At 53.1% G+C, this 13,691-nt stretch overlaps 3 protein-coding genes across 4 annotated transcripts; 2 read left to right on the top strand and 1 right to left on the bottom strand.

Moving 5' to 3' along the window:
* Positions 1-185: 185 nt before the first annotated feature.
* PV07_03208 (uncharacterized protein) lies at positions 186-3,122 on the bottom strand. The gene is made up of 2 exons (XM_016389888.1): positions 2,778-3,122; positions 186-2,722 (listed from the first exon to the last, which is right to left on the bottom strand). The coding sequence occupies exons 1-2, from the start codon at positions 2,981-2,983 to the stop codon at positions 745-747; spliced, it is 2,184 nt and encodes a 727-aa protein (XP_016251790.1). The 5' UTR covers positions 2,984-3,122; the 3' UTR covers positions 186-744.
* Positions 3,123-3,454: 332 nt separating this feature from the next.
* Positions 3,455-7,647, top strand: PV07_03207 (uncharacterized protein). The gene is made up of 2 exons (XM_016389887.1): positions 3,455-5,232; positions 5,284-7,647. The coding sequence occupies exons 1-2, from the start codon at positions 4,029-4,031 to the stop codon at positions 7,281-7,283; spliced, it is 3,204 nt and encodes a 1,067-aa protein (XP_016251789.1). The 5' UTR covers positions 3,455-4,028; the 3' UTR covers positions 7,284-7,647.
* A 573-nt stretch (positions 7,648-8,220) lies between these two features.
* On the top strand, positions 8,221-13,402 carry PV07_03206. 2 transcript variants are annotated; one of them, XM_016389886.1, is made up of 5 exons: positions 8,221-8,987; positions 9,134-9,335; positions 9,391-9,661; positions 9,716-12,539; positions 12,588-13,402. In XM_016389886.1, exons 1-4 carry the CDS (start codon positions 8,821-8,823, stop codon positions 12,370-12,372), a joined length of 3,297 nt encoding a protein of 1,098 aa, XP_016251788.1. In that variant the 5' UTR covers positions 8,221-8,820; the 3' UTR covers positions 12,373-12,539; positions 12,588-13,402. The 2 variants fall into 2 exon arrangements, with proteins under 2 accessions (XP_016251788.1, XP_016251787.1); XM_016389885.1 differs by having other exon boundaries at positions 9,716-13,402.
* The last annotated feature ends 289 nt before the right edge of the window (positions 13,403-13,691 follow it).

Here is a 13,691-nt window from a genome sequence, read left to right as displayed (position 1 = left end):
CGCGCCCAAAAGGTGTCTGTCAAGCGTCTACCCCTGGTGGCGCTGCCCTGGTAAGTGCTAATAATAATCTGTTCAGCCTCAACGGCCCATAGCCTGGCTTACCAGAACATAGTACTCAAGCCACGAAGCTTCAGTGACATTACCATGCCGGCGGTTTTGTAGGATCTTATTGTATTCTTCAGAGGGGGCGTCAAAACATAGTGATCGATCGAGTATAGCAACGGACAGAACAAAACAGCCGGACTCCTGCACTTTTTCGTTATCACCTCGACAATCCGTCACGTAACTATGGATCTCACACAACGTCAAGTGCATATCCCAAGCCTAATGGATCTGTGCATGATCTCTTGATTGCCTAGGCGTATTACAATTGGTCTGAACGGTAGATCGGCTTCACAGAAGGGAATCCCCATCATCCATTCCCTGTTGAACCATGTTTCATGTATGCTCACTTCATCATATTCATGATTCGATAGAGAATAAATGATCAGCTAGCCAACTGCTGATCTCAATCGGTACTATTCCTGATCATATGCCTCTACTGTGCAGTGGAACAAATAAATGACCACGTGGAACATTATAGACTTCGGTGTTCTGAGCCAAGCGGAACAGTTCTGGGTAGGTCCCCTCAGCCTCGTGAGCCCCTTGCAGAAGCCAGCCTTGTCACGGACGATCAGCCAATGGGTCCCACCCCAGATTGAACAGGAGTAATGGATCTCTGAGATTCATTCTTGAGCCACGCTGCTAATCGTCTTCGTCATCACTGCCGAAAATGGCTTTAAACACTGCTTGCCCTGGTCTTTGCTGCTCGAGGGCTTCGTTTCTGTCCGGGTCGAGCGCGGGAGGCTGATACTCCATTATTGCTGCAGTTGACGGCTGGTTCGATCGAGATTCAGCTTCACTTTTGATGACTTCTGACACTTCGTCGTGTTGGAAGCCGGCAGAGGCGAAAGACCGGAACGGCGGCGCTGCGAAGCTAGGTTCGCCCGAACTAGAGGTAGTTCCACGTCCATCTCTACCTTCCCCAGATGCTGCGTGGGTCGGCATCGACACATTGAATCTTTTACAGAGCAGCCTGGTAGGGTAGAAGTTGATGACAGACCGCGTCATGGGACCAAACATTCCTAGCTTGGCAGCCGATTCTGCTGGATCCTCTGGCTTTGCCTTTGATTTCGTCAATAAAGAGTTCGTGGCAGTGTCGGCCGATTTGCCATCTTGACTTTGAGGAAAAGATGATGAGGATGTAAATCGGGTAGCCATCAAGCCGCTGATGGGCTTAAACACTTCCGCTGCTCGTGCGAACTCTTGCAACTCGAGAATCCAGTCTTCCCGTCTCATGTTTTCGGCGCGAGGAGGCAGCTCATCGGCTATCCTGAGACCAGCTTGAATCTCGAGAAAAGTCCGATATCTTGATCTTTTGTTTTCATTCTCTGCATATGGCATCCAACCACCAACTGCACGATTTAGGGCCTGAAGCGCTGTATCTCGGTCAAGTTGGGGAACCATGGGATGAAGGTCTTTTACTTCCATCCCGGAAGGTTCGTAACCATTCGGAGGTGCTTCACTTCCAGCCGCAGGAAGGTTTTCGCGACCTGAAGCTGCAGCCAGGCGATCACGAGCGGCAGGTGTCAAGAAGTCGAATACCGACTTTCCCGGAAGTGGTGACTCCCCCAAAAGCGACGCACGGGACTTGGCCGTGAGATTAGACGACTTGGCTGCCTCTGCGGTCGAGACAAGTGTGGATGCCGTGTCTGCTTCTGTGTCCGGCGAAATGGATGACTTCCAGCCTTCAGGAACCACAGGAGGTTTGTACTTCTCATCCTGTATGGTCATTGTGCCCAGCGAATCAAGTTCATCTGTCAGAACAAATCCGTCGAGGGGCAACCGCCCATCATGGCATTTTCTCAGAACCTTCTTCAAGCTTGTCAGTTTTCTGGAGATAAATGTGGGTTTGGCTTTCACAAGTGGGTTTGCAGCGCTTCCTGAAGCCTTTGATTTCGACTTTAGATTCTTTTCACCCCCAATAACCTTGTGATATGATATCTTAGGACCCATAGAATAAGGGTCCTCGACATCAGAGTCATCGTCATTGAGAACTCCAACACCAAATCCTGTCCTTTTCCTTGGACGCGCTGGTTTTTTCTTGAGGCCGAAAAGCGGTGCAATTCCCTCCTCGTCTGAAAGTTCGCCAGTAGACCCAGGTGCGGGATTCACCGTTGTGATGTTTCGACTTGTCGGCTGATCTTGACCTTGTAACCCTCCTGTATACCCCAGGCCTTTGAGGTCTGTCTTTCGCGTATATGATACTAAGTGGACATCTTCTGGTGCAAAGAGATGTGTCTGTGTCGGCTCATCATCCTCGTCATCCTCCTTCTCCTTTTCCTCATGAAATTTTGCTGCTCTTCGAACTCGAGGGCCAATGCCTTGACCCTCCCTCCAGCCCATTCGCTTCAGCAATTTTGAGCCAATAGTTTCATTCAAAGGGCGAAGAAGGTCAATAGCGGCGGTCTTTCGCATAGCATCGTGCTCCGTGCCAAATCCCGCAAATTCTGACGAGGTATTCAAGGTTTGCGATTCTTCCGCCTCACGGTAATCTTCTTCGTCCATGAAATCCTCTGGCCTCTGTTGCCGCCCAGTCTGTGCAGCCTTTGCGCGGTTCTGTCTGGATGAGACAAAAGAAGAAGGGGTCCATCCTTCTTTAGAGCCTACAGTATTAAAATATCTGTGTCCACCATTTTAGCCATTGTGCTCCTGAGATCGTGGCTCCGAGTGCTCACCCGGCGCTGAAGCCTCCTGTGAAGGCGCCGTGCAAGCGTTTCCGTCCTCTTTCATCTGTGACCTCCTGCTTCCAGACGGGCACAAAAGAACCATCATCTCGGACATTTTCATCTAGAGGAGGTAGGGCTGTCCCATACAGAACGAAAGGTGAAGACTGCTTTTGGAGGTCGGCTTCGAAGGCTTGCCGCGATCGCTTGGAAGTCATGTTTGGAGCAGCGTGAGGCTCACATTGTCAAGAAGCGGTATGAAGGAACAGACTGCGGGTCCACGGGCGCAGGCCTATTGCACAAAATCCATCTGTGGCGGGTGAGCTCGTGCAGGCAATTGTTCGCAGATTATTTTCCTTACTGCGTCCCTGGTGATGTAAGGTGATCTTGTCTGGCAGACAGATTGTGGGCATTGATCGCCAGCCTGTTGGCGGTCAGACGGTCAGACGACTTCTGATTCTTGGGTGCCTACGCGTCGAGATCCTAGCAGCCGGTTAGGTCTGATACGGGCACCGATCCCGAACATCTGGTTAAATGCCGCGTCCACTAATCACATCACTGAGTGAGCTCTAAGCACCCAGTCTAAACGGACCACCAACCAGTAGCTGATGTACCAGCCCATTGTTGGCCTGGTAGAGTTGCTTTGGAGAGCCTGGAAGTGTCACGGAAGCATTAAACTCCCCTCATGCGTGTTTTGTCAGGTTCTGTGCACCGTGCTTTTGCCTGCGCCCATCAATCAAACGTTCACAACTTGATTCCAACTTCCAACCCAGGTCCTGAACAACTTGAAACAGAGCATTGGTACCGTCATTTCGCCTCAGGTCATCAATCTCGTTTGATCCGCCGCCACAACCTCCTCTAACATTCTCCCCGCCCCGATCTGCGTTGGACCTGACAGAGCTGCGGTCATCTTACTATCTGCTCTGCCCACCTTCGACTTTACGCGAGAACTCGATGATACTATTAGTCGGGCCATTTCCTTGCAGTGATCTCTCTGAGCGTCGTCTGAAGAGACTCACCCTATTCGAGCCATATCCAACGATACAGACCGGATACTGAATCGAGCAACTCCCGAACAAAGCCTTGTGGCTGCAAAGCCCCAAGGCCCAAGGGGTTTGACGTTGGCTTGCCGTCCGTGCGTCTCATACTGGCGTGTTGGTCCTTGAATTCCTGCCGCAAACGTGACACTCGATCTGGTCTCCGATCAAACAACCGAAGAGTCTGAACGGTGACCGATTCGAATCGTCCACTGCGGTCACGAAAATGGCCACGACAGCATCACAACAGTCGCCGTCGCTGGTGCGCAGTCACTCGACCTCCCGCAACCCTCCTTCTTCGTACGCTGCCACCTCGCCCTCCCAGCCTACAAGGACGCGTTCCACAAACACCAGACCCTCAAATCATGTCCGCTCGGGATCCAGAACCCACGAAAATCCTCCTCAATCCAATCCCACGGCTCTTGCGAATGTCGCTCGCAGAGATTTCGAACAATCAAATGTTGCTCGCACCACTTCCTCTCGTCGGAGCACCTCTCGAGATGGGAGAGGGGAACATCATTCAGAGGCATCTGCCCATGGGCGTTCTTCCTCCCGACCTGGATCTCGACGGAATAGCCAGGATCTAACTGCACCTACGACAGTAGTTGCCAACGGAACAACCTCACAACCCCCGCCTAGTACCACCTCAAGAACCGAGACGCACGCCTCGCAGACCTATCCCACAATCGGTCGAAGAAGAACATCGATAACATGTCAGACCGGGACTTGGTCACTGGGGAAGACAATTGGCCAGGGTAGCATGGGAAAGGTCAAGCTGGCCAGGAACATTGATAGTGGAGAGCAGGCAGCTATCAAAATCGTCCCGCGACAGGCGGCCGACGAGCAAGGAAATCCGAAAGATGAGCGCGCGGATCGGTCGAAAGAAATCCGAACAGCAAGAGAGGCAGCTATGGTGTCATTGTTGTCTCACCCATACATTTGTGGAATGATCGATGTCCAGAGGACCAACTATCACTGGTACATGCTTTTTGAGTATGTGAATGGTGGGCAGATGCTTGATTACATTATCGCTCATGGCAGGCTCAAAGAGAAACAAGCACGGAAGTTCGCTCGACAGATTGCAAGCGCCCTGGACTACTGCCATCGAAACAGCATCGTTCATCGGGATCTCAAGATCGAGAATATTCTTATCAGCAAGACCGGGGACATCAAGATCATCGACTTCGGCCTTTCCAACCTTTATTCCCCTCGGTCGCTTCTGAAAACATTCTGCGGGAGTCTGTATTTCGCGGCACCGGAACTGTTGCAAGCACGTCAGTACACTGGCCCCGAGGTTGATGTATGGAGTTTCGGGATTGTTCTTTATGTTCTTGTCTGTGGCAAGGTCCCATTTGACGACCAAAGCATGCCTCAATTGCACGCAAAGATCAAAAGAGGTATCGTCGACTACCCTCAATGGCTAACAGCTGGTAGGTTTTTGGCCCTGATCCGAGAGTTTTCCATATTCTAACGGCTTCCAGAGTGTAAGAATATCATTTCGCGCATGCTCGTGGTGGATCCGCGAGATCGAGCCAGTCTTCAGGAAATTATGAACCATCCATGGATGACGAAAGGCTTCAACGGCCCACCGGACAATTATCTCCCACACAGGGAGCCCCTTCAATTACCGCTCGACCCAGAGGTCATTGACAAAATGCAGGGTTTTGATTTTGGCTCTTCGGCCTACATTACCGAACAGCTCACTCGGATCATCGAGTCGGAGGATTATCAGAATGCTATTCGCAGAAGTGCCAAGGAAGACTACAGCCATGCCTCGAGCAGTGGAGAGAAGAAGCGTGGAGTCTTCGACTTTTACAAACGACGAAATTCAATTAGTCGGGAAGGTCTCTCGGCACCGTCTTCAGAAGCCATCAGAGGTCTTGATCCCATCAACGCTTACAGCCCACTGGTCTCCATATATTACCTCGCACGTGAAAAACGGGACCGAGAACGACAGCAACAGAATCCCGGTGCGCTGGCCATGCCCATGACGGAAAAGGAGACGCCTCTCAAACTCCCCGGGCTGCCTACACCGGAAGCTGCTCATACAAACACGTTCGCCCCAGAAATGCCGGGAGAGAAGGCCACTGGGGGCCGGGCAAGACCGCGTGCTCGAACAAATGGCGAAGACGATGTACCGCATGGTGCGAAGTCATTGGAAGCTGCCGAGAGAAAGCCTCCTCCAAGTGCGATCCCATCGAATGCAATTCCTCAACCTGATCAGCCTGCGAAGCGCGAGGGTACTGCCTTGGGTCTTTTGCGAAGGTTTAGTACTAGACGCTACCGAGATCGAGATCTGGAACGGCCGCAGCCTCCCCCGGCTCTGAACATTCAACCTCCGGCTGATTCAGTAACTCCTCCGCGCAAGTCCTTCTCTGTTCGACGCTCACGGAGAAGAGACCCAAGCCCAACAACCCATCACCAGGGAGGGAGTCAGCCACAGCATGAGGGTCTTCTGAGCGCCAGTGGCGGGTTATCTAGAGCCGGGAAATTCCTGGGCCGATCAACCAGCGTCAACTCGGCGGAGTATCGCCCACGACGCGTTCTGCACAGAGGAACGTCGGGCAACGAGTCTCCAATGCTCGCGCCTGAGCCTCCGCCTACTAGCGGCTCCGACCAATCGAGTGTCAACGCCGGTCGAGGTGGCAAGGGTGTGGAACTTACAGACAAGCCCGCTCCCAACGCCAGCCCTCTGACGACACCACGCACTCCTACTACTACACGTACGAAGTCTTTGGGCCACGCACGGCAGGAGAGCATTCAGGCCCGCCGCCGCCGCCATGAAGAGCGTCGAGCAGAGGCTAATGTCCCTGAGGAGACGGATGCTGAAATGCGAGATGGGGTGGATGCACTTGACACACCGGCCATCCCTGATACTCCGGGGACCGAAATTTCCAAACCAGCCAGTCTCAAGGGGTTATTCTCGACTTCCACTACCAGCAGTAAGCCGCCTGAATTCATCAGACACGACATTATTCGTGTCTTGAATCAACTTGGAGTGCAATATACCGTGATCAAGGGGGGCTTTTCTTGCAGACACGCGCCTAGCATTAACCTCGAAGGGGTCAAGGAGCCCGTAGCCGGACTTGACGAAGACAGAAGTGGACGCGTGACAAGCGGCCACCAACGGCGGATTTCATTTGGCGGCGCTTTCCGGGGTAAAGAGAGAGAAGATATCAGAGACGACCGTTTAAGCCGACATCATACGAGAAGGAGACAACCAGACCAGAGTTTCGTGACCAACTCCGAAGGGTCGGATGAGTACTTGCAACAGAATCGCGGATCCGAAACTCACGATGGAGCCGCGACACGAACTCGAGTACAAGAGGACAACGGTGAGCGATTGGTGCTCAAATTTGAGATTGCAATTGTGAAGATCCCTCTTCTTTCGCTTCATGGAATTCAGTTCAAGAAGGTGCAAGGGGGAATGAACCAGTACCGATCAATGACCTCGGCCATTCTCAACGCATTGAGATTGTGATGCAATGGGCAGCTGGACGGATTTGAATTGTTACGGCTTAGCGAAACGCAAATGAAGCATGCAGAGCGCAGTATTTACGGGCAACGCAGGTTGACAGTGGATTCTACTGTGAATTGTAGCGGGAGTGAGGTAGAGGCCGCTGAGCAGTGACTCGTCAACTTTGATGAACGACATGCCAAACGAACGCAGGTACCACATATTAGTCACGAAGGCAGGGAAATGCAGTGCTTTTCCCAGGCTCGCCGCAATAATGACGGATTCTGATCGTGATGAAGTGTCGTGACGAGTAGGTTTCAGTATTATGGCGCGCAGAGGCCTCCTCTTTTTGGACACTCCAGAGGCAGAGCTTCAACCATCATTCGTTGGCGCGGGCGGGGAAGGGGGAGCGATCGACGACCGTCGGAAACAAAGGGAGTCGGAGAAGATCCGTGGCACGCGCTTTTCGCACCTGTTCAGCTCGGTACAAATTCGAGATGATAAATGAAGAAGGTGAGATGCAATTTCAGCCAGAGGATTTTGGGGGCGCGGGCATCACTCAGCGGCTTGCTCCACGTTGGTACCGAGGGGAGAAGAAAAAGCTGATGGTGATGGATAAGAATAACAAACTGACCGAGACATTTCTAGACAATTATGCTCCCTTCTTTGTAGCTGAGAGGATTGAAGGTACTCCGACGAATTGATAGTACCACGTTCAGCCGGTGGCTCAAGTGCGTGCGAGCCTGAAGAGCAGGCGTAGACGCCTAGAGGGCCATGGAAAAGGCAGCTCCCGCCCGAGTGACGGTTGACGGCTCTAGGGTTCTGGGTGCCCAGCCGGCCACTCATCGTGCGGCTCCTGGGCCTCATGGGCTCCAGAATCCACCCTTCGGGGAAACAGGCTGTCAAACGCTCGACTCTGTCTCCAGCTTTTGGTTTGGTCGATTTTCCCAAAGCGAAACTCCTCAAACAAGCCCCGACAGACAGAACAACCGCAACCGCAGCCGCAAAGCACAACCTCACTTCTCTCCTCCCTTTCCATCCCTCTCATCCATCTCATCCGTCCCCCTTCGTTGCAGTTTCTGTTACTCAATTGCTGCTGCATTCTTCATTCTTGCACGTCCCTCCAGGCTAGACTGTTAGCGGGCCGCTTGTCAGTCCATCACCCTCCTTTTTAAAATTATTCTCGTGCTTGGTTTGCGAGGTCCCCAAGGTCTCTGCGGCCCTGTGTCTCGGTCCCGCAATTGTGACTGCAGCCAGTGCCTGCGCCTTTTCCGCCAGCTTCTCAGAGTTGCCCAGTCCCCATCCCCATTTCCACCACCACTCGACTTTTTTCCCTGAGGCTCGTGCCCTCTGACCACCGTCCCTGCCACTGCCAACGGCCCTCCACCGAGACATTCAAGGCCGCTCCGTTGCTGTCTCGCTGTCTATTCTTTGACCCCGGGATCTCACAGAACCTCCGAATCCTCCACAACACAGTCGCAGTCTGACTGGCCGGTTCCCGTCGATTCAGCTCGTATCCAGAGCACCTCCTGTGCGACGTGGCTACCGACTCGGGCAGCTCATGGCCTCTGCAGCCAGCATCCCATCCCCGAATTTGAATACTGCAGTCAACCCACCACAAAATAATGGTTTGGCAAGGGCCACAATGAGATCAAGTAGCAACCAGAAGGCTGTGGATGCAGGGCGCAAGCAGAGTCCCGGTGGTGCTGGTGGTGACGGAATTTCAAGGTATGCACACGCAACTCGAGACGTTCCCCCCCTCAACTTTGCTGGCTGGACTTTTTCCCTTTGGCCAACATCCTCGTCCCATCTGGGACAAGGTGCGATGCAATCCTGCGTCAACTTTCAAAATCGCAGTCGCTGATCAAAACAAGTGCTAGGCGACCGACTTCTCAGAAGGTCTGGGGTTCATCCTCAAACTCATTCCAGCAACGGGGCTCCATGCCCATCCACCAGAATGGGAACACTGCCCAGTCCAGGAACACAAACGTCATGAGGTCCACACCGCAGCGGGATGCAGGCATTACAGACAAACAAGCACACGAGAGATTGATCTTCCTCTTTGGGGCGGCTATAGTATACTCCAGTCTCGATCCACTATCAATGAGATGGTAACTGACATTTCGTGCAGGGTTTGAACATCATCCTTACGTCCAGATCAGGAGAAAAGTTCGAGGGCCTGTTGTCTGGTTCATCACTCACACCGACCAGCACCAAGATCACTCTCAAGATGGTTAGAAAACTACAACCTGCCACTCCAGGTCAGGCCAACGGTGTGGTACCTCGGGAAGCGGCCTTAGTTGGCTCGAGTCCAGAGTATGCAATGAACTTTGATCTGAAGGATATGGCCGATATGACCATCGCCGACTTCTCTCTGCCAGAGACTTCGAAACTCACCAACGGTATGCATACACGACCCGATCATTCCAAAGTGCCCGCTAACCCCACGCCCGCAGGGTCCTCCTCGACTTCTTTTCAAACTGACACCGATATCTCTGGCAATCAAGTTCGGGGTGAACGCGAACTCCAAAAATGGGTACCAGAAGGACCAGATAACACTGACTATTCATTGGGGTCGGGGAACAACGCTGCTTGGGATCAGTTCGCTACCAACTCTCAGTTGTTCGGCGCTAAGAGCACCTACGATGAGAACCTCTATACAACCACCATCGATCGCAACGCACCATCCTACAAGCGCCGGGAAGCTGAAGCCGAACGGATCGCGCGGGAGATTGAAGGCTCAACATCGACAAATGCACACGTTCGCGAGGAACGTGGTCAGGCTCTCGAGAACGATGGTGAGGACGAGGAAGAGAAATACAGTGGAGTTCGTCGGGATGAGCAATCCTATCCATCACTGTCTGTTGGTGGAGCGAACAAATACACACCTCCGGCAAGGCGTGCGCCTACCGGCCAAGTGACTGTTCCAGGAGCGCCCGTAGATCCCGCAATCATATCCGCGCAACTTTCTCGACCAGAGCCGGCCGTGGCCAACACGCAAAAGTCGAAACACGAAAGAGATGTACCTGTCACCATTGAGAAGAGCACGGCACCTGCTCCAGACAAGCCGGTATCTGAACCAAATGGTACGACGTCAGCACAGAGCGCTGAGCCAGACAAGGCTGTCAAACCCGCTACTCCAGCGAACCCCAGCAAGGTTGAGTCGACCAATGTCGAATCGCAACCTAGCAACAAAGTCATCTCTCAAGGTCCTACCGAAAACGTTGAAGTTAAGGTCCTCCACCAATTCCGCCAATTCGCCGATCTCGAGAAGCAAAGGGTTATTGAGAGAAGAAAGGCTCAAGCGAACCAAGACCGCGTTGCTAAGTTGAACGAACTCCTCCGCTTCTCAAAGACGTTCAAACTCAAGACCCCCATCCCGAACGACCTGATCGGCATCCTAGCCAAAGACCCAGCTAAGCAGGAGGCTATCGTCGAAAAAGCACAAAAGGAATCCAGCGAATCAACTTCCACTACTACGGCGAGCCCTTCGCAGGCCCCAGTGGCCAGCAACACCACCCGCAAAGCCGATGTTCCACAACCTCAACCACCTGTGCCGGAACGACAAGTGTTCCATCGTGGTCGCGGGGGATTCCAACCAGCGGGCCGCTCTGACCGATCCGCAGGCCAGCAACAGCCACCACTTTTTCCAGGTCGAAATAACAGCGCTCCATATCAATCAAGGTTTAGTGGACATCAGCAAGATCGCAAAGGCATCCAGCCTCCTCCTATTCCTGCCCCAATTCCCATTATTGAAGGACGAGTCCCTCCAACCGGGCCCATGGCCGATCAAGCTGGAATGACCAGCCCGCAGCGGTCCAATATGCACACCCCCAATTCCGCCATTTCTGGAAAATTCAATCTCAATGTGAAAGCTTCCGAATTTCGTCCAACTGCCGCCTCCTTCAACCCAGCTGGGCCTTCGCAAACCCCTTCAAGCCCAGGCTCGACCCAACGTGCGGGTTCCATCTCTAGAACGGCGTCTCCTTCGGTGTTCTTTGGTAACAGGAAGCCAAAGCCGGCTTCCCAGAGACCCTCTATTGCCAAAGACTTCAACCCCATTGTTCGGATGAAAGCAGAGCATGCTCCGAAGAAGTCCACAGAGGGTGCAAAGACCGAGGAGGTGCAAAAAGACTATAGTAGCAATGGTGGCATCCCGAATGCTTTCCAAACGGGCCCGAGATGGACTGTCAAGCCTGAGAACGATCAAAAGACGTACGAGGAAGTATTTGAACAGCCCGTGGCACATCCTGTAATCTCGCCTGCTCAGAGTCGATCATCGTCGAGCCATCATATTCCATACCTTGGACAAGGTATGTCAATACCTAATGGACCGGCCAACATCCCACACATTTCAACACCACAGCACGTGCCACACACCGGCCCACACCAGTTTCCTCATCAATACGAGGATGGCGGTCATCGAATGCAATACGGAGCAGCGACGCCAGGTGTATTCTCATCGCCAAATATGGCTTCTCGTCAAGCTTCGGCCTATGCTTCGCCCATGACACACCCTGCACAACTCTCTTACCAATCGCAACCGTATTTCGGGACGCCTTCCGGTCAGATGCCCATGCAAATGCGGCCATATCCAGGAACTCCTGGCATGATGCATGCTCAGGTGGGGCAGATGAGTGCGCCAATGATGGTCCAACAGCCATCCAACGGCCCGTTCATGGCGGTGCCGCAGCACTTCAATCACCAAATGCAAATGTATTCGCCAAATCCAAGTCAAGTATATCCCCAGCAGAATGGAGGCTACTCCAGTCCGGGACGCATGGCGCCGATGATGATGCAGCAAGGATCACAACAAGGCCACCCACCTGCGCCCAGCATGATGTTTAGCGTCTCCAACCAGGGAGCAGCGCCGATGGCATATCCGCAGCAACAAATGGGTATGCATCGTGGCAGCTATGGAGGTGGGCACCAGTACGGTTCTACACCCCATCAGGGATATGCCATGCAGCACCGAACCATGAGTAGTGGATATGGCCAGATGTCGCAAAAGATGCATCACCAAATGCAACCAGCTCATGGACCTGCGATGAATGGACCCCCACAAGGACCAGCGTATGGTCAGATGGAGGGAGGTCAGGACGACGGCAAGTGAACGGTCCGGGAGCATTGCTTGAACATGACGTTCACCGATTGTTTCTCATAACCCCTTCTGTTCGTGCCACAACGACGGCACTGACAATCTCTCTTGCCCCATGCCGGCTCGGCGTTCAAGGCTAAAATCTTGGACTTCTCGTTTCAGTCATGTGCGCCTGCGTACAGGTATGTCGGGAACATCAGATTTTCCTGCCAATCAGCTAACTTGGCCAGCGCAATAGAGGACGAGATGAAGGGTCACCATCGAAGAAGGCCGACGAATTCCCAAACATCAGAATGGAAACCAGGTTCCGAAGGGCTTGCAGGGTATGCTATTATCCAATCACACGAGTGCTGCGAACCATCCCCATTTTAAGTTGGGAGTGGAAGCAGGATCAACCCTCGAGTCGGGACACACTTCTGGAGGTGAACGCAAAGGGGCAGCGGAGACAAGAAACCGATGAAGGCATTAATATGGACAGGAGGAAGCGGTCAGGATGACGGGCAGGGAGACTGGCTTTGCAGAAGTTGTATCTTAGTGGGAGGCGGCAGGACATCGGATGCAGTGTGCTGCTAACAGGGGGAAAAGAGCCGTCGTATGGCTCCAACAAGGGAGAAGGATGAAACTGAGCAAGGATCGAGAGCCGCTGTTGGCTTTTCTCTCACTCACACACACGGAGAGAGAGAGAGGATATGGAAGGAAGAGGAAGAACAACCACAAATAACGGGAAGTGAGGAGCTCTTTGTTAAACTCTCAAACTGTTGCCTCCATAGGTAGAGCCGCTCACACTAGATGGGTGCTGTGAGGGTTCACCGAGTCAGTCGAGTCACTGATCCTGCAACTACTCGTCCCTCTGAATTGCATATTGCATGTCTACTGTAGGTATGGTGCGCTGGGGGGCATTACGAGGTACTCGGGCAGTCGAAGGGCAACTGAGCGCTGAGTGGCCATGACACTACTCGGTACTGCTGGGGGGAATGGCCACAATGGCCTCGCAACGTGGAAACAAAACGGGGATCGGAGCACGGAGCTTGGCAGCAAATACGAGTAATAATGATAATAATAATAATATGGAGCTGCAGGGCCGCCACGGTCCATGGTCCACGGTTCCATGGTTCCACGGTGGTGCAGCTGGCGCTACGGTCAATGGTCAATAACGGATGGCCCAAGGACCATGGCTGCTGCATGCAGTTCATCATTTTAGCTCCTGAGCATGCTTCGCTTCGTCGCTTCGGCTGCCGTCACCAAACCTCTCTTTTGCTTTTTTGGTTCTTGTTTCTTGTCGCTGAGCGTGTGCCACGTAGCAGCCCGCAGCCCGCAGTCCTCCACCGCTTGTT

The sequence above is a fragment of the Cladophialophora immunda genome, assembly GCF_000835495.1.
Source record: "Cladophialophora immunda strain CBS 83496 unplaced genomic scaffold supercont1.2, whole genome shotgun sequence".
In the NCBI taxonomy this organism is placed as follows: Eukaryota; Fungi; Ascomycota; class Eurotiomycetes; order Chaetothyriales; family Herpotrichiellaceae; genus Cladophialophora; species Cladophialophora immunda.
Note: the sequence above shows the minus strand (reverse complement) of the source record. Positions and strands in the feature narration are given on the sequence as shown.